At 41.6% G+C, this 20,631-nt stretch overlaps 1 protein-coding gene across 1 annotated transcript in view; it reads right to left on the bottom strand.

Annotated features, from left to right (window-relative positions):
- Positions 1-20,631, bottom strand: part of LOC109992345 (cadherin-4) — a 211,861-nt gene that overhangs the window by 101,363 nt on the left and 89,867 nt on the right. Inside the window, exon 3 of the mRNA XM_020644902.3 lies at positions 18,551-18,574. Within this exon, the coding sequence (XP_020500558.1) occupies positions 18,551-18,574 (24 nt within the window). The remainder of the gene's footprint in view (positions 1-18,550; positions 18,575-20,631) is intronic.

Raw genomic sequence — 20,631 nt, 5'->3', positions numbered from 1 at the left:
ACATTTGGGGAAGTTTCTGAAAATAGCTCCTGATGGTAAGGTAAGTCGGTGTTCCGCGGCATTAGCTGCTGTCCTGGTTTTTAGTAGTAGGAGGAGATAGTGTTAGGTTGTAATTTCACACCTTAACTTGCAGTGTGCACTGGGGAGCGAACAAAGAGAAATGTTTAATTTTGATTCTGAGAAATTGGAAAATGTGTACAGCGAATAAGAATCTTTCCAAAGGAAATTGGTTATATTAACAGACATATGTGTGTGTGATGCAGGTGCTTTTTTGCGGTTGCATGTAACCCACACTGTGCACATTTTACACCGTGTGACTTCTAGGGGAACTGAGATGTTGGGAAGTGGCATCTCTCCTCTTTAATGAGGATCTCTGGAGATGGCAGGTGCATGTTCAGCCATTCTTTGACAAGCTCAGCAACAAATAGGCCAGTCCTCTCTGTCTCCCACTGCAATTACCTCTGTCATTAGCAGAATCACATTATCAACAACAGCAAAGAAGCGATATTGCTAATAAACCCACACAAACACTCCTGAAGAACAGGCATCAGCATGCACAGCTAGATATTAAAAAGAATAAGCAAACAGAAAGAATGATGTCAAAGACAGAAACAAGAGATCTTTTTTTTTGATGTCCTGATGTGCTTGATTCAAGGGATAATTGAGCCGCTGACATCCGATCGTTTCTGTTTTTGGATTGACCTCCTTAATGAGTTCAGGCTCAGTCAGTACCCTCCATTCAAGCCCATTTTTAAAAACAAACATTTACATAATTAACTTTACTTAATAGTCCTTGAACTGCCTTTTCATGTTTTATTTTTATGATGACTATTTTGGTGTTTCAAGTCTTTCCCTTTAATGTAATCTTTCCCATTGTCATTTAGTTAGAAAGTCACTTAATGTGCTTTGAAAATGGCTATGGCCTTTAAGATAATGATGATGATGATGATACATGATAGTTGTAGTAATGCTACTAGTAATGGTGTCATTAGTTGTGGTGTGATCTAAGATTTTCACCCGTACATTACCCCCTCTCTCTCACTGTGGAGTTGAATAACAAAGTAGGTATTTGGAGCCGTGCATCCTATAGTTATACTGAGTGAAAGCGGGCCCTTTGCAAAACTCCTGACACCAATAGGTGAGCACTATTATTATGTTTACTCTTTAAAGCTAGAGTGGTAGCAGGGGAAATCATCTACTCTTCTCTCCCAATGCCAATTTCTTTTTCTCTATGCTTTCTCTCTCTGGCTCAACTTTGTTCCTTAGACTATAGATAACAAACCCCTCCCGTGAGGTGCAGGGAGGCATTTAAAACACAAACAAATAATGAACACATTTGGAATTTAAAACTCCAGAGGGGGACAATTCTGCAGTGGCATGCAGAGCACTTTCATCAGCTTTTTTTTAAAGTTTCAAGTTTGAGGTGAGTTTGTGGACCCCCAGAACACAGCAGGGCAGGAAAATAACTTGTTCTGTATCCTGAAGAGGTGTGTGTGTCTGTTTGTGCATGGGTGGCAGGCGAGTGCCTGTTTGTATTGATAAATGGAAGTTACAGTATCCAGGAGCTGCAGTTAAGACATGAGTAAAGGCCACTTGTCATTATTGTGTTTTTTATTAGATATGGACATATGGATGAGATATTTTGATTAGGTTTAAGTCTCTCTATGTAAGCACTCACCCAGGCTACTAAGTAAAGCATGATAAACAACAAGTCCAGAAACTGCTTCACTGAGTCAGGAAATATGTAAGAGCTATGGGAAAAAAGCAAGAGTGAAAGAAAAACAAGTTTGTCATGCCATGGATGTAGTGTGTAGGTTGGTTAACCTGCTCACACAGCTGGAGATGCAGAAAGCAGTGGGACCATTAGCCTCACTGGGTGGTCACTTCTAGATGGAAGATCACACACAATCTACACAAACACATGGCCACTATCCACCTCCCACTCGGTCCTTTGGGGGTCTGTGATTCAGCAGAGCAGAAGTGGAAGGGAGGGGAAGGTTGGAGGTAGTTCATCCCTTTGAATTCCTGGAGAAGTCCGCTACGTGTTGTCTCCAGTCAAAGCTCGCCCGGGGGTTGCAGGGAGTTTTTTTATTTACTGGAGCTGACATGCCAGCGGCGGCAGGGAGCCCTAATTGCTTCACGGCCTCCTTGAGCTGCATGATGCGTTCGCTTTGAACATGGATGTCTTGCGGAGAAGAATTAAGGGGCAGTGGTAGGGAACGTTGCCCCCCGTTCACTTTTAAAGACAACCTTGTTACAAGCATGCACAGCGTAATGCACTGACACACACCCAAACAAAACAAAGTCAGTGCTCTGTGAGGTGTGAGGAGGTGTCTCTAGTAGCCTGACTGGACCAGAATGAGTACCAGAGAGAGCTTAAGCACGCTAGGCAACACTAGAACTCAAACAGAGAGCACAACTCAGCACTGACTCAAGTTGAACACATCTTTAAATGCTTCAAATTATAATGAGGAAGCCATTAGTCAAATCTCATCTTTGTCAGACATTAGCATGATGCACAGTGAAGTTAAAAGACAGAGGCACATTATGCCGATCCACTCACACAGCTCAGATTTCGCATAAATCCTGGTTTAATCAAAACTAATTGTCAAGATTAGGAGGACTTGTGTATGTTAATACCTGAACAAACACCCAAACTGGAACATCTATTGTCCCTTAGGAGGGTTTACACATTTTTCCTCTGCTATTAGTACATGGTAAGCTGCAAGTCAGCTGAAGACAAATATGATAATAACTAGTGGATTAAATTAGCACTTCCTAATTAAAAGTCAACTGGCTTCATCCATGTCTGCCAACATCAAATTCTTGGTAAAAGTAAAAACTGTTTTTTTTTCACGAGACGCAACAAAGGATTCATGATTCTGACATGATTTCCGTGTCTTGCGTTTTTGAGCTCTCTGACTTGTTGATTCAAGACATTTGAATTTTGACAACTACCTTTTACCTTCCATTTGCACTGATGAAAAAACTTTGTACTGCAGCCACTTCCCTTTTGAACACTCATCCAAACAGATAAGAACAGCTACTGACAGGCTAATTAATAATGAAAGCCTCCCTCCACCCTGGAATTCTATTCCCCCAAATAGGATTGCTACCAAAGTTGATTGACCCAGGCTCACGCAGTGCCACTCAGCTCGCTGCTACCCCTGTGCCTCCTTGGGTGCCAGTGCAGGTTAGCAGATACATGAATAATTCCCAGTGGACATTAGCAGTAAGAAGTAGGGCAGAGGATTCAGTGGTGTGCTCCTCTTCCTACCCTCGCTCTCAATCCCCTCATCAGCAGGATGTTAATATTTAATTATACAAGCTTCATTTCATACTCTCCAGCCGAAACCATGAGGTGGAGACGAAGGTGCGGGGGACCACTATGAGGAGAATGATGAAATAGAATACTGGGCGTAGAGGGGGTTGGTTAAGGATACAAGAAAAAAGAGGAAAAGAAGTAGAGCGTGTATAGGAGAGAGATAGTAGAGCCATTATGTTTGATATATGTTTATATGTGTGGTGGCCTATTGATGCCTAATGAAGCATATGCTTCTAACAGATTCTCACAGACACTTTTGGCACATTAAAGACACAAAACACTACCTGTATTATGCATTCTGGTGATACAATAACTTTTTTATGTAGGCATAATGTTCACTGTACTGTTAACCTGTAGGTCTAGGAGCACATTTTTTTTGTTATTGGAAGTGTTCTCTTTTGCTATTGTATTGCCTTTTTGTAATGATTAGTATTGACCAGACAGCAGGTATCAGCAGGCATTGGATGTATGTGGAAAAAAGTTTTGTGTAGAGCAGGAGAGGCGGAACACAATCTGCCATTGGTGGTAACCTGACATTTATTAAACTAGTTGATTCATCTCTTTAAACAGAATCTGTATACAAGTGCAGCTAGCACATATCCTACTCTCAGGGTACTTCTTAAGTTGCTATTCGGACTTTAAGAAATGACATCACAGGGAGTACTGGACTGAAATCCTTCATAGTTAACCACTAGCTTCAGCAGAAACATAAAACAAAGTCTGTCGCTCCCAGAAGCTATATCATTGTCAGATGAAAGCTGATGGCTTCAGGGACTGACTCCTGCAAAAGATTAACTGGCTGATGTCATTGCTATTGAATTAACATTTCCCCTCCACATGTTAATGCAACATATGCTTGTGGGTTGACTCAAACAGCCTTCCTTATCTCTGTTTTACGTCTTCTGTATCTATTCCTTTTAACTGCCCTTTTCACATCTATAAAGTATGAAGGCAGTTCAGACTCTGGATGCTTCGTTTGCCCACCAAATAAAATTCAAAACTTTTGGTACAAAGTTCACACTTCAGATAAGTCAGTGTCAAAACAGAAAGTTTCTAATCTTTGAACCATAATTAACTCTAATAACAGGGGATAACTGGATCCATGTCGTCCTAAAATGTTTCTCTGTACATATTGCTGTTTTTTTTCCCCTCAGCAGATAAGTGCTCGGGGCTTTCCACACCACACATTATCTGACAGAGGAAAGGCCCTTAATGTTAGAAGCAGACAAATTAGGCTGCTTTGTACATTCCTCCACACTGTTTACATTTTATCCATGACCAATTTTGACCAGAGATCTCCTGTCAGGTCCCACCAGCTAATGATGAGAAGGTTCAAGGCGCTGCCAGAACTTTTTGGTAATGTGGAAGTGAAATGTGCAGTTTTAATAGAAATATCCACAGAACTTGCACGAGGCGCAGTTAATGGTGAAATTCATCCTAGTATTAGACCTTTGGGTTATTTCCTTTTCAGCCAATCTTATAGGAGTGAGATCTTGTAGATGAAGTGGTAGAGCATTAATAATGTATGTCTGAGTCTTTTTATAGAGCACAGCCCTTGAGATTCATAATTCTATTCACATTAGGCCTCAGAAAAAAAGTTGAAGTTTTAATAAATAGGTATTAAAACTTTAACTGATATTAATAGCAGCAATTAAAGGGCATAGTGTAGGGTTATGCATCATTTCTGTACTGGTAGAGTGGAAAATCCCACTCAGCAGAAGCTCCTTCTATCACTCTCATTCTCCTGTCTCTCTTTTCATCCTATCTCACTTCATCAATGTCTCCTTTCCAAACTAAGATAATATTCAGAATTGACACTCCATTGCAGGCATTGTGTAGAAACATTAGCATCTGTGCAAACCTTTTATGGCCGTCATAAAAAAAAAAAAAGAAAATGTTCAGGCTGCTATAAATGTGTTGGACGCAGCATTTTACTCCACCTCATCATTCCATAATCAATTCACCGAACATTACTACTACAGGATGAGAGTGCCTGACCATCCATGTTGTGATTGATGAGCAATTTTCCTTGTCTCCCCACGTCACCATTTCCTCCAGTGTGCCAGGTCAAATGGTGTGTGTTAGTCGGCAAATAATCATTCATTTTAGTTTATGGAGTGGAACGTGTGCGGGGTTGGTCATGTCATTAAGGACATTCGAATGCATGTCATTGCTGCAGGTACCGAGCGCATGCATGTGTCGCTGTTTTAACCAAAGCTCTATTTCACAGGTGACTGAAAATGCCTGTGTGCATGTTGCTGCTGTTTTTCTCCACTGACTCTCCATACAAGTACATCAGGACCTTCGCCTTGGCCAGCTTTATTAGCACTACGGGGTCTCAGTAGGTTCCCCCCCCCCCCCCTCTTTAGGGTTTGCTCTGATGCACTACTTTTCCCAGGGAGATATGGTAGAAGGGAGAGAGACCGTGTGTTTCCTTTGTTCTGCAGCTTTGAACACAGCACTATTATTTTCTCGCCGGAGCCAAGAGAAAGGGTTGACTTAAATAATGGCTTCTGTGTTCTAATTTGTGTAGGGACATATCCCGCTGCTTTGCTAGTGTAATGCGAGAGAGTCTTGCGAGTTGATCAGTAAAAGCAGAATGAAATAGTAGAGTGGGGAAATGAAGACAGAGAGCGTAAGAGCGGGAATGAGACAGAAAGAAGGGAAGAATACGAGAGGCTGAAAGAGAGGAGTTCTGCTTCTGTGCTCCGGTGATTCCCGATGAAATTGATTCTCATACCCCCAGAGATCCCACTCTGTCCCCCTTTCTCTCCCTCGTTCGCCTCTATTACATACCTGTCCAGAGGATGAATGATCTACACATTTACCCATGAGCACCGCTGACCGTTACATGCATCAGTGACTTCCAGGGGGAAGTTAGGGACCTCACAGACACGATGTAGAGACCGAGGGAGAAACAGAACTGTAAAGACAATAGAGATTTAAATGGAAAAGGATAGGGAGAAAAAAGAGAAACAATCAGAGGGGGGAAGAGCTTGGGTACGAGAGAGTCAAAATAAGGGTAAGGAAGTCCACCAGAGTGCAAGGGGGGGGGGGGGAAGTGGAGGTTTTATTAGGACGTCAGATGGAGTTGTGCAGGGGAAATTAGTAGATAAAGGAGGCAATGAGTTAGTGTATGAAGAGGAAGGCAGGGGAATGAAGGATGCTAAAAAAAGAGTAAGGATTCCCTTTGAGAGAAACAGGGATCAGATGGAGTACAAGTTTTAGGATGCAGGTGCATAGGCAGTTTATTTTTCCTCCACCAAATAGCTCAGAGAGACTCAATCAGGGTCATGCCTGTAGCTTCAACCCAGCAGTTCAACACTGTTTTCCCGGGGGATAGGTGTCACTCGTGTGGGGAAAGAGAGCAGCCACTTTAATGAATGGAGCTCTTTATCTGAGGCTGAACAGCGGGTTATTACCTACTGAGTAGACACTACGGAATGGGTTCTATTTCCACAGCCGTGATCCCCAGGGCAGGGGAGGCGAGAGCAGGAGGGAGAGAGAGGGGGGGGGGAGGTCATATTTGGTGCCTTATTTTGTAACAGGGTATGACATCTCTGGCCTCTACGCTATAACAAAGCCCCGAAGCATGGCCGAGCATCACTGACCAGAGGAGCATTAGTGTGGAAGGCTGCAGGAAAACCACACAATAATAACACCCACTGGGAAGGCCTCAAACTCTGCTGAGTCTCTGCTTCTTCCTGCTGCAGCTCTACCACGGAGATGTGAATGATTTAAAAGTGTTCAAGCAAACATCCTCATAGCAAAACTTCTCTTTTTGAACCGCAAAGTTTTTGTGGGTGTTCTGAAATAAGGTCATACAAAAAGGAGCGTTTGGATTTACCAAAGTAAGGCGTGAATTCAATTTGATCAACACTGGGCGCAAGATGGAGCTGAATCAATTCTCTATTGGATTGGAACTCCTGATTCGAATGTAGAGATATGAATATATTTGAGTTATTTTCTTCTTTTGAAGGAACTGAACTAGATTTTCAAAAGGTCCATAAGGCCTGTGGGAAATGTCAACATGTAACATCACAAAGGTGCTGGATCGCTTATTCTTAACTGCCCTTTAGAATAAGTATGAGTGATCACTTGTCTACATGTGTTAACCCTGTAATAGACACACCTGACCTTTTGCTGGTGTTCATGTGTGGAAACAATATAGAAATAACTACAACAATCTTTATGTATTAGGCTAATTCATGCAAATAGATGCAATACAGGATGCATTACAAAAAAAAACAATGAAAGTAGTAACAGCAGTGAATTAATCTACATATGCAATTTAGTAAGTATTTAACCTGTAAATGTCCCAGAATCTCGCTCATTATATCTGTCTGCAGGTAGAGAGAGCTGATGGAGGAGGATGGAGCCAGTCTAAACCCTCTGTTCTGCAGCTTTGCGGGCTCTGAGGGCAGCGCAGCTCCCCTGACGCTGCCTGATGGCTTTAATTGGTCTCCTCTGTCTGGAAGCAGAGCACTGGAATCCCTACCCAACTAATGGAGTGAGCTGCAACAAAAGTGATAACACTCAAACCCTGGAGTGTGCAAATACATGCTCACTCAAACCAACATAGACAGACAGATACGTGCACACTTATACCTGTATGAAAAAGCATACCAAGTTTCACACACACGAACAAAGTAAGCATTTAATCCACACGGGAACTCCTCCGTCTCTCACGGTCTCACTCCTCTGTGCATTAAGACATGAATACATATGCCTGGAAACCTGCTGTATACCTGATCCTATGTGAATATACTTGCTTCCCAGATACTCTCAGGAAGTGGCTGTTTGATGTCTACCTGTTAGAACGTACTGCTCAGGGACCATTTGCCCCTGCAATGTGAGGTGAAAGTAAAAGAAAGAGTTTCACACTTCAATAACGTGGAAAAACACTAATGGCAAATCAGGTGTTAGGTTGAATGATAGGCATGACTGCAAAACATGAAGGGTGAAGAAAAGATAAGCACCGGAAAGTATTGGAGGAAATTAAATCTGAATCTGATGAATCTGATTAGATGTAAAACAATTCCAATAAAAAAATAAATAAACTACTGCATTTTGAGAAAATCTAGTACATATTTTAAATCATACATTGGATATTTTGAGACGTAAGTATTTTATTCCACTGTTGATTATAGATGTTGTCATTTTTCCCGACAGATGCTGTTTGTACTGAGCAGACCTTCTCTAGAGCATTGCAAAGATGAGAGATACAGAGAACAAGAAAAAGAGAAATATACAGGTAGGCAAACAGACTTATACCACTGGTGGAAGTAACACAACAGTACATGAACCACCTCTTTATCTAATGAGCTATCCAGACAGACTAAAAAAGAGACCCCTCCCTCTGTTTCATTGTTCAGCTGGGGACTGCAGTGCTGTGGATGGGGAATTGCTAAAAGCTACATAAACATACGGCACATCCAGCAACTCCCTACAGTCTCAATATCACAAACAGACCATGAAAAAAAGTACATGAAAGGACAGAAAGGAAAACGGCTGATGCTGAACGGGAGAGAACTCAATGTGCAAATGATATTGGAAAAGGAAGAGTAGAAGCGAACTATACGGTGGGGGTGTGATCCTCTTAAAACATCTGAGCTATGTGCATTTACTGACTGAATGAGAGCGCAGGTCTCCCATAGCTGTGAAGCGCAAAGAAACATAGCTGACATAGAAGATCAATCCACAAAACTCAACACATCCCAGCACCACCTGTCACTTTAATTGCTTCACTCAACTGTCATCTTTAACATTAATGACATGCTAACCCTGCAGCAGGTAACACTGGTCACGTCTGCAAAAGATTCCACTTCTTCTTGTGAGAACTGGATTTCCATAAGAGCAAGCATTTTTGTCTGTAGTGGCTACACATTGTCCATATGTAGAGTTAAGTTGTGTACTGGATCCAATGCTATTATGGCTTTGTGCCCATCTGGGTTTTTAATGGGCTCAGCAGTGTTTACTTTTCAAAGACTTCCACATGAATTATTGATGGCTGAGAGCTGATTTGTGCTTGGAATTAGCCCCGAATAATCCATCTGGGCCTACCTTCCTTCTTAGGTGCCATTTCTCTCTCCAGGGTACACATGCTGACTGGAAACGTACGTAGCTTTGCACTGTAATTTGTTATCTTGATTTCTGCTGAGTGTAAATTGGTTACTTAAAGTGGTGCACTTAAAAAAACAACGCTTAAGAAGACAGGCTCTGTGAGCACAACAGGAAGGTGATGTAAGGGCTTTAGTTTTCTCACTGGAACCCTGAGACATGCATGGATTATCTTAACAGTTTTTTTTAAATAATCCTTCATTCGCACTTATACAGTTGGCTAATCATTTCATCATTTGCAAATGAGAAATGCTGGATCCCTATACGTCGCTGTAGACAAACGGGTCGGCTGAATAAATTGTAGAATCAGAGCATAGAAATATTTCCATAGAGACCTCGTGATAATCCGACACTGTCATCATTTTTCATAAACTTTTCATCACGTTATTACGCTGATTCTTAGTCTCTTCTTTCTAAATCTTTAATCGTTAACTGTCGTGTTTCCTGAAGGAATGCCTGCTCTTTCTTCTGGTTATGAGACGTCTGTTTATTCAATGTGGTTGCCATCTCTTACCACTACAATGGCTTCCAAAGGAGAATGCCTCTAGGGTCTTTCTTTGTTTGGTTTCAAGCACTGAAGGGGCCCTGGGAATTCCAACACATTGAAGATAGGCATGTGAAGCCTGAGTACCTGCAGAAGCATATGCAACTCTATATTTGATTCTTTAGCACACTCCCTTCATTTCTTCTCACTGTTTCTGTCACCTGCACTGATAGAACAACATAATATTACATATGTCTTTAAGACTAACATACAAATACGTGTTTCTATATTAGCTTGTACTGTTAAACAAATTATTTGTTAGATGCTCCATAATTTAAATAAAATAGAATAGTTGTCAAATGAGTTATCAGCCAAAGTGTAAGATATGTGGCAGAAGAGCTGAAGGAAGACAAAAGTTCTACATTTGAGATTTCCTTCCCACTGCGCATTTGTGAGTGATGCCAATTTGTCCAGACCCCGATTCATTTTCTTGGCCCTTTCTGGTGTCAGAAAACGGAGAGGCTTTTCATCTGAAGTTTGGTAATAAACTCTTGGATTGGATCCATCCCTCGGACAGAAATTAACCAGCCTCAGCAAAGAGTAAAGAGACATCTTCTCAGCAGTCTGTCAGAGGCAACTGGCTCTGCTTTCTTTTCTGTCTTTGTGTGTGTGTGTGTGTTTTTTTTTAACCATTTACATCTACTTATTTTGTTTTGGCTTGAGAATGCCCATCTGTCATTACCGTGGTGACATCCCTTTGAGCAGTAGACGAGGCTTGGGAGCATTGCACTGTAGAAGGAATAAGCTTCTTTAATTAGTGTGACTGTGGAGTCGTGAGATGTGTTTATCTCATTATGTGCATTTGAATACATTTTCACACTTGCTCAGAAATGTATGTCTGATTTTATGTGGAAGAAGAAGAAATCAAAAAAGTGTGTAAAGGGGAAAAACTATTCCCAAAGTGAATGTGAGGTTTAATGTGTAATTGTTTGCTTAACATGGACCTCGGCTAAATGAGATTGACTGAGTTTCGGGAATCTGTTCTGGTGTGCAACAGTGCATGAAAAAGACTCTATGAATCTCTCAGGTTTCTCAGGCGTGCGTGTCCTGAGCAGAGATTGATGTACTCTGTCTTCCACTTCCTGCCTGTCCCTCCCTGCCTGTATTCCTCTGTTTCACCCCGCTGAGCTAATCCAAGCTGGCCAAATCCCTCTGCCAAGCAGGCCTACATAGGAGCTGTCCTGCTGGGTGCAATATGCCACCCGCTTCCCTGGCAATGCCGGCGCCATAGGGCTTCCAACCCAACTGTGGCGTCCTGTCAGTAAAAAGACATAGATGTATGACTCGTGTAAGTGACTCTGAGCAGGTAGTCCTGTGACAATAACATGTTGTTGAATCATGACAAAGAGTTATGCTCTCCGTGGGATTACTGCACCTCAGTTCCTGGGTGGTTTCATACAGCAAGCAATGGCATCTTCCAGAGACCTGCCACACACCATCACATACAGACCTGATGCAGTTAATATTGATCAGCTGGAGTCTATCTCTACATACAGTAGTTATGGTTGGCCTGTATGGATGAAAACTATATCCCCCAGTGCAATCATTGTTTTAGACTACAAAGGAGGCCAGAGAATATCAAACTAGGTTCATCTGTCAAAGGAACAAAGCTGTTCTCAAATCTAATTGGAAGTTGAGGCTTAAGACCAGAATTCTATCAGACATGAAGTGATCAGTTTACTTTTCTTTCCATCTTTTTTTGTTACACTTATCTCAGCTTTTATCTGTCTTTTACTGATAAATGTTTCAATGCCCAGACAGCCTAAATGAGTCTAAAATGGGGATCTGCTGAGGCTCTCTTTGTGTGATTTTGTCTTCGTCTTTATCTTTATCTCTGGCTAACACTCAATTGGACATGTTGCAGGGGTTAGCCTGGCAAAGAAAATGCATTATCAGCCTCTTGTGTGCTATAAAGAAGAGCCTTTCACATTGTTGCAGGGAAAAAAAGGCTACTTTCATGAGCGGGTGACATTATCCACCACCTCATCATTTTTCCACCAGTACTGTCATAGAGGTTTCAATTATGCTCATGTCCGGGGTTGGTGTGAACCCACAGCGTCTTCTGTTGGCATTTAAATCCCATATATGCTGGACCTTATTAGTTGGCCAGAGGGAATCAATATAGGAATATCATGTCCTTAGTGACCGCTGTCTCCTGCAGAGTACACAGAGCTAAATTAAGAAAAGAAAAAAAGAAAGGTCAAGGTAATCATTGCTCTCTTTGCGAGGATCCAGAGTAGCTTCTGAAGAACGCAGCAGCAGACAACCATACGTTTGCAGACACTCTCATTAAGTGATTGCTGCAATGAGTGATATAGTCTAGTTTGACTGCATCTAAAGAAACCTGGGAGTATGTTGTTGTTAGTGCAAATACATTCAATTAATAAATACGCAGAGTTTCCTTATACTTATGGACAGCCAAAGAATGAAGAAATGAAACCTATAACACAAAAAAGAAAGATGCAAGAGTTGATGGGGACACAAATGTATCCTGCATAGACAAACACCTTTTCTTATTCAGTGAACTAGTCTACTATTGTGCTAGAGTGTTGCAATTGGAGTTTACAATGATGGTGATAATGACAACCAGCATCATCTTTGTGTAGAGTAAAAGCATCAGTAGCTGTGTATGATAATGGGCGCTAGGGGCAATCTATTTGTTTCTTTAATTCAAATTATGTGATGCTAATTCTGTAAGCCTGTCCATGGCAATTTCCATTATGTGTTAGCATCAAGCTAATGAACTATAATCTTGGTCCATCTGTGAGAATAATGCGCCAGTCGCCACTGATAAGCATTTTTAAAAAAAAATGTATTCGTAGTAAACATGAAACAGCTGAGGCTCATGGGACTGTAATAACTTGTGTAAGATTTTAATCAATAATCAGAATTGGGTACAAAACAAATTACCTAATGATGTGAAAAAATAAGAATCAATGGATGACAAAAGTCTTTATCAATCAGAGGGGGGCACTAAAACAGAAATATGACATTGTGGGGTTGAAGAAAAAGGGTCATTAGACCATCATAATTATGGGATTAATCACCAAGGAACTATGGATGTCTGGAATTGTTCAGCTGATCAATCTAGTATTTGAGCTTTTTTTTTTTTACTGTCTGGCAACTTTGATCTGCTGGTGAGGCAACATTTAATGTCAGGGGATCACCAAGGTCATTAGGAAATGACCTCTGGAGCTCAGGAATATTCAAACTAAAATCTATAACAGTCCATGCGTAAGTTTTTAAGATACAGTATTTGCATCTGGAACAAATTGATGGATTGAAGTGATAAAGAAATAGCTAAGAAAATTCAGGAAAAAAAGCCAAGCAGGAAGATGGTTTAATGTGCAGTTTGTTGCTGATAGCAATCTGTTCATTGTTATGAGGATCTGTAATTACATGCCACCCCTGGGAAAAACACATTTCTCTAAGGACATTGTATGCTTTCAATCACAGTATAAGAGTGTAGGCAGTTGGGAAAACGTAAGAATCAAAGTAAAAAAATAAGCCCCTCTGCATCACCAGATGATACATATGTGATTAAATGTGATTGGTGACATGTGATTAGTTGTTTAGAATTGAACTACAATGAATGTAGACGCATGAAAAATAATGAATAAACAGTGAGGGTTGAATGTGAATGCACTTTATTTCATAGATAATAATAGGCGACAGTTTGTTGCTAGGTTAACTGTAATGAGATTATTCCTCTCATCACAGTTAATGATCATGAACAGATAGATGAAAATGTAGCCGGTTAAAAGCAGCTTGTTTGAATGACATGTCCCATTGCTTTGACGAACTTTAGATGTTAAGAGGTTTTTGCATGTCAGCTTCCAGGTTATGACCTCAGCTTCTAATATCTCATCCACTGAACACACAGGAGGGAAAGGGTGCATGGTTAGAAAAGCCTTTGAGGTCATGGTGTGGTTTGAATTGTTTTTTACTTTTTTCATCAGCCCATGCAAGTCCTTCCGCGTCCATGATTTACACCCCAGCCAGTAATCAACTCAGTGGTCATAATTGCATCTGTGAACAATAGAGCATTTTCCTCTTTCAGAAAGGCTTTTTCTAGCTGGATTTACAAGGCTGTAAATAGCTGAGGAGATCACATGAGGATTACTGCATTATGATTATCAGTAACCAATTTAGAGAATTTCTAAATTCTGTGTTAAATATTGATGTTCAAGAGTGCAAACATAAACCAATTGTCTGGTTTCTGCACTCGGCTTTTCTGTATTTTGTATTCCGATTAAGGATAACTGTTCTTCTTATTTGCATGCTTTCTTTGTAAGTCTCGGCTGTACTATCAGAAGTAGCCTTTAGCTAATTACTGAAGCTACCAAACCATCACAAGAGGAGGGAAGCAAAGTTAAAGATGAATTATTAATTCATCTTTCTTTTTTCTTTTTCTTTTTTAGCTTTAGGCATTACATAACATATCTTAACAATCAGTAACAGCAAATGCATCCATGAACTGCACTGGATCTGTTGGCTTAAAGTGCAGTATGGACCTTTGCAAATCCAACATCAGATGATATACTTTTATGCAATCCAGTAGTTTTTGCAGATAGTGTAAGATAATAAAAAATCTAAATCAAAAAAACTTAAAGCCAAAAGTCAACATGGCAGCTTTGCTTTGACTTTGGTTCTTGGATATGAATGAAGTGCTTCCTTGTAGAATTCCATCTAAAGTAGCTTCTCCAAGTAGCAAACGCTAGAGAGTGGGAGCTGTGGTCGCATATTTACAAGACATGCACATACATTCATTTCAAATCTTGTGTCTCAGGATTCCTCGACATGGAGCTAAACAGGTACTTTCACATGAGGGAGAAATGACTGGTTCGAGGAGAGAATATGTTTCAAATTTAGTTGTAGAAGAAGGAGACTGAAGAAAAGTAGAAAAGGGGAGAGATCCACTGACTTAGAGACTCAGAGAGAAGGGGAGTGAAGAAAGAGAAACAGAGAGAGATATTGTGAAGAGTGAAGTTTCCTTGTGTAGATGTACGCTGACAGGTAAATTAGCATCTGCGGTTAATGGGGCCGAATTCGGCCAAGCCCTAGTAGGCACCCTTTCAGTCTGATAAACAGGCAGCTTGTTGACCCAACCATTGCCTCTGTCACTCCATTTCTCAGCTTTCAGACACACAAACAACACCCCCACTCTAACACTAACATGCACACACACACACACACACACACACACACACACACACACACACACACACACACACACACACACACACACACACACACACACACACACACACACACACACACACACACACACAGAAGAAGAAGCGTACATTAAGCTGCCATGGATAAAGAATGAGTAAGAAGCTAGCTATGAAGCTTGAAATGTTCAAAAAGATTTTCAGATGTTAGACTTCTGATTGATCTTCTTTTACGCTTCTTTTTTGCAGAATTGAGGAGTAGTGAAAATCACGGATCACAGCATGCATCCTGAATGAAGCACGTGGAGTTGTTTGCAATCTGCTCATCAAGACGAGGGGTAAATCTCTCTCATGCAGCTGCGTTTCTTCCAATCACTTTGGTGTGTATATCCTTAATACCATGTTAGAGCTGAAGAGAGGAGTGGGAGTTTATATGTGCATGCACATGAGAGTGTGTGCATGTGTATATGTATTGTATACGTGCACACGCATAAATGTTATGCATGAAAGACACCGCAGCAGGTTATTACCACATATCAGTGTGCCTGTCTTCTCGTAGCGGGTGTCTGAATGTTTCATCTTATCATTAAATGCTGACAGGCTTCACAGAGTACTGCCACTGATCCCCGTTAGAGGAATAAGGGGCCTGACTTCATTAGCCCTGTTAGTACTAAGCTGCTTTACCCTCACTCATGCCTGGCTTAACCTGAACAGTGATAAATGCTGAGAGGAGGAGGATAGATAGGCAGAGGAGAAGAGGGGTGAAATAAAAGGAGAGGACGGACAACGGTGTTTAAAGAGAGAGGCAAAGGTGCCAAAGTCGGGTAGAGAGGAAGAGGGAGTGAGAAATGGGAGGGCACAGAGCGTGTGAACCTGAAGTGTTCAGAGAAAGGGGAGGGGTTGAAGCTCAATGTGGCGTTTGAACTGCGAGGGATTTACAAATGCAAAACGAGCAAACAATCAATTAACTTGTCTTGCATTAATCAATTATTACGCTGAAGCATTGACAGGCAAAGTGCTTCACTGAGATTCCAGCGTGAGGCTCCTCTCTGTTGAAGAATTAGCATTGACCTCTGTGCACATTTGCATCCAGACTCATGCACAATCTAATTCATGCTTGCACATACACATTTGAGCACATATCATTGTTCTCAGCACATTTCACAAGTACATTAATCTGGTTTCCCTCCTACGAGGACCCCCCTCTCCCGACTCCCCTCTCAACACTCAGGCTTTTTCTCCTGCCAGCGGAGGTTTTTGGCCGGCTTAAATACGCCCACAGGCCCCTGAGGGACAGCCCATGACGGATGGCACTGCGTGTGACTCCGATTCGATTCAGCCCATTTGATAAATTTATTGCTGGCATTTTGAAAATGAAATTAGAGGGACGACTCGTGGAGACTGTTTTTCCAGCACAGGTGCCATAAATACACTTCATTTGGCAGAGCAGAGGGAGGAAAAGAGTAAGGGGGCTGTGAGGCATCGGATAAAGGATGTCATGGTAGGGGGGCAGATAGAGGGGATGTTCCACAGTAGATGAGAACTAAAGAATAAGGTCATGTTATAATGAGGTCCTGTATTAATCATTTTATTGGTAAGTTACAACAGTAAAGGTTATTCAAGCACAGCATGACTACTGTGGACCTTATTACTATGTGCTGGCCTTCGGTCTTACACATATTCAGCAGCATTGTACCTGTTTGAACAGATGTGAGACCAACATCACTCATGCTGGATGATAACAGATTGAGACTGTGGGGAGTTGACATTGGCAGTGTGCACAAATGTCCAGTTTTATCCATTTTTCATTCAGGTAGGCTCATAAACACACACGCTTGAATGCAAGTCTTTTCAGAGATTTGCACAAAAACACATGGTGTATGTACTAAATGTTTGCCTCAAAGCCTTTGGCTCTTCAGAAGGAATAGCAGTTTCAAAAGTACAACCCATCTATAATTTGTAGTGTATGGATGAAAACGGCAGGGCTTTTTCCTCAATGGCATGCTCAGTATGTAACAGAGAGAGCCACTGAAAGATTTGGTTGCTCTTTCTGGCTGAACAGACTTGAATTGGGTGTACTGTATGGGCCAGAGACGAAAATTATACAAACACATAAAAGTCAAACACAGGCATGGACACACACATGCTAACAAAAGTGAGCATTCATCCACTGTCAGGGATGTGTGGCCTTTCTTATCTCCACTCTCACTCAAAAGTGTGTGCGTGTGTGTGGCTGTGGATGGATGATGTACACCACGCCAGCCTCTGCTCTCCTCCAACATTCATCAGAGAGGGAGGCCCAGGCAGCAACATCACTTACCTTTATGGGCCCCTCTGACAGCATCATACACCGCATAGTCGTCGCATACATAGGCCTCACAAATCTGTGTGTACGTGTGTGGGTGAGAGCACACTAAGTGTAACCTGTCACCCAGTTGTGCTCTATGAATGCCTCTTGCACTGTGTCTACTAGCAGCTCCAACATATCTAAAGCACAGTAAGTTGACAAATGTCGCCGTGTTCCCAAAGACAACCTCCTGCTGTTGAACTTTTTCAAATATGCATGTTGTGCACATTATATCAGATCCAGGTGACAATGGAAATATTTTCACCTTCATTCATTTCTGCTCTGTTCTGTAAGAGCTGGTGCAAAACAACAGATACGTTCTTATGAGCACAGCTGGAAACCAAATACATTTTCAACAAAACCAGCAGGGAGTTCTGCTGAGTGACTGTCTGCTCCTGCTTTGCAATCACAAGAGGGTGACACACCCTCTGCCACTACATTACCTCCACTATGAAGTCTAGAACGCTGGGACTGCTACAGTACAGTATGTGCATACACCTGTAGACTGCCATTCAAAACACAACCCATGGAGGTGTTTGGACAGTTTGAATGTGTGGCCCCTATCATGTTTCAAATCAAAACAGGCTACGGTTACAACCCTGCAAACATCCCGCCGTTAATATCTGCAGTGTCTTCCTGAAGATCGGCTATGCAAAACATCACCTCCCCCAACCTCCCATTAACAAGCTCATGGAAGTGTGGAGGAGTGGGAACAGAACTGTGATTAGACCTAACATGAGACTTACAGAAGAAATGCATGAACACAGGCTGTAGGATGTCTATCATAGCAGGAGAGACGCATAATTTATTCTGGGTGTCAGTGGGTGTGAGTGATTGACTTTGTAATCAAACAGATTGTTCTGTAACAGAAACACTGGATGATTCAGTTTCAAATCAACATCAACACCATGGCGGAATGTTTTTTCATCTCATTAGGGAAAATCTGAGAACACACACCGAGGCAGGGAGCAAAACACCCACATACCAACCATCTGAAAATGCATGGGGATCCACTGTTGACTGATGGAGTGCTGTCTTACCTTTTTGTGATGACACGATGGTATCTGTAAATAGAAGAGGGGAGACACACAGAGGAATGCGTTAGGAGCTGACAGCAGGCTGTATAGTAGAAACATAAAATGCAGGAGATGACAGCAGCTGAAGTGATTTGCTGCGAGGGGTAACGAGCCACCCAAGAGGATAAATAGATAGGGGCCAGGGGGGTTACACAGCCAGAGGGGGTCTCTCATCTCAGACCTGCAAAAAATATCCACTTCACCCTACTCATGCACACTTACTTGTGCCTGAATATGCAAACACACATAGCGACACAAACAGCGGGGGAGCTGGGAATACACACAAACACAAAGCTACTTTTTTCCCTCCACTCCACAAGAAAAGCCCAGGTGGAGAAAAAAAAAAAGCATCTCGGCAAAGGTATTGAAGAGAGGAGAAGAAGTGGAAAGATGAGAGTCTCCAGACCCCTGCAAACCCTTGATCTCTTATGCAATTTACCCTGAGTGAGCTTTCTAATAAGTAAAAGTAATGTCTTTGAGGTGCAGCTAGATAAAGCAAATCAAATCCTTTCAGTAAGCATCTTAGGTTCTTAGTCAGAGCCCACTAGAGACACTCCTGGGCCGTGAGGTGTGGATGAAAACATCGGTTGCTTTAAGAGGATGTACTGCAAAATCTACACTCAAAAAATTACCAGAGTGAAGAAGGCATGTTTGTGAAAGAGAAAATACAGTCAATTTAGCTAATTGTTCTCATAAAACATTGACATGACAAGTGTTTGTAAGATCCCACTGTTTCATCTTTTATTTAATAGACTTGTCAAACTTGCAGGGAGACATTTTTTTCACAACTTCTTTTTTTTTTTAACTTTGTACTTTCAGCAACTGAAATCCTACAGAACAATTTCTCTCCTGGCCAAGTGCCCGAAAAGCCCAAATGGCCACAGACATGGGAGGGGAATAATTGAATCCAGGTGGATTTGTGGAGTGCTGGACTGAAGAAGCGATAATCCAAAGCTCTTCCTAATTGCCAGAATAAAGATGGTGCCCATTGTGGGGGTGGCATCAGTGTTTATCAAGGCAGTGTGGCGTGGGATTGGACTGAGCATTAGGGCTTTACACACTTTTGTTTTGTGAGGTGTTACAGTGGATTTGAACAAATATTGGCCTTCTGGTTATTACATGGTCTGATTGTCTGCTATGCGACTGTCCATAAGCTCTGAACGTCGACCCTAATCTGAGAGGAGGCTTCAAATAATTAGTTAGTGAAGCACTCCCACAGCCCAGCGCAGTCAGCCTTATCACTAAAAGAAAATCCTTGGTCCATTTCCTTCTCACCCCAAAGGCTTACAAACTCTCACAACTGTTAAGACCTGCAGAATGTCCACATAGATGATAAAATATTACCAGACGTGTCACTATTACTGGCCCATTGCCTGCTCTTTAAGTCTTTTATTATGTAAAAGAAAGGCTTTCGTATGCCAAAACATTTAGGCTGAACATTTCCCAAAGACTTTCAGGCCTATTTTGCATGCGCTAACTAAAATACCCTGGAATTTATTTCCAACGTCTACCTATTATAAGAAAACCTGTCTAATTCCTGCAGGTGGAGTGCTTTAAACTAACTCATTTCAAACAAAATGCAGGGCTCTTGAGAATGGTTTGCCGATATGTTTCAGTCGCTTGTTTTCACAAAACTGTCATCGTCTTTCTGTGGAACATTCACATATTACAACAAACAACATCAGTTCAAAAGTTACACAACTGTTCCTCAGCAGAGTCTGTGCCAGACTATACAGCTGTGAATTGAGGCAAAAAATCCAAACTGTTATGTAAGAGTGTTTCAGAACCCATTGGATCTGTCCATGTATTTGAAGCTTGCAGGGATTATAATGAAAGCCTAAACCACGAGTCTTACAAGTTTGAACAGCTAAGACAGCAGCCGTGGCAGGTAACTGGTGGGCATCAGACACGCGCTTCATTCATTCCAGCACCTCTTAAGATTTACACGCACTTAAAGCTGGATTTGTGCGGCCCATAAGGAGCTCAACAAAGTGCCGCTGTTAAAACATTTTTCAAGTTATTTAAAATCTACCATTGAGTTCAAG

Source organism: Labrus bergylta, chromosome 12 (assembly GCF_963930695.1).
Source record: "Labrus bergylta chromosome 12, fLabBer1.1, whole genome shotgun sequence".
In the NCBI taxonomy this organism is placed as follows: Eukaryota; Metazoa; Chordata; class Actinopteri; order Labriformes; family Labridae; genus Labrus; species Labrus bergylta.
This window is presented reverse-complemented; position numbering and strand designations above follow the sequence as displayed.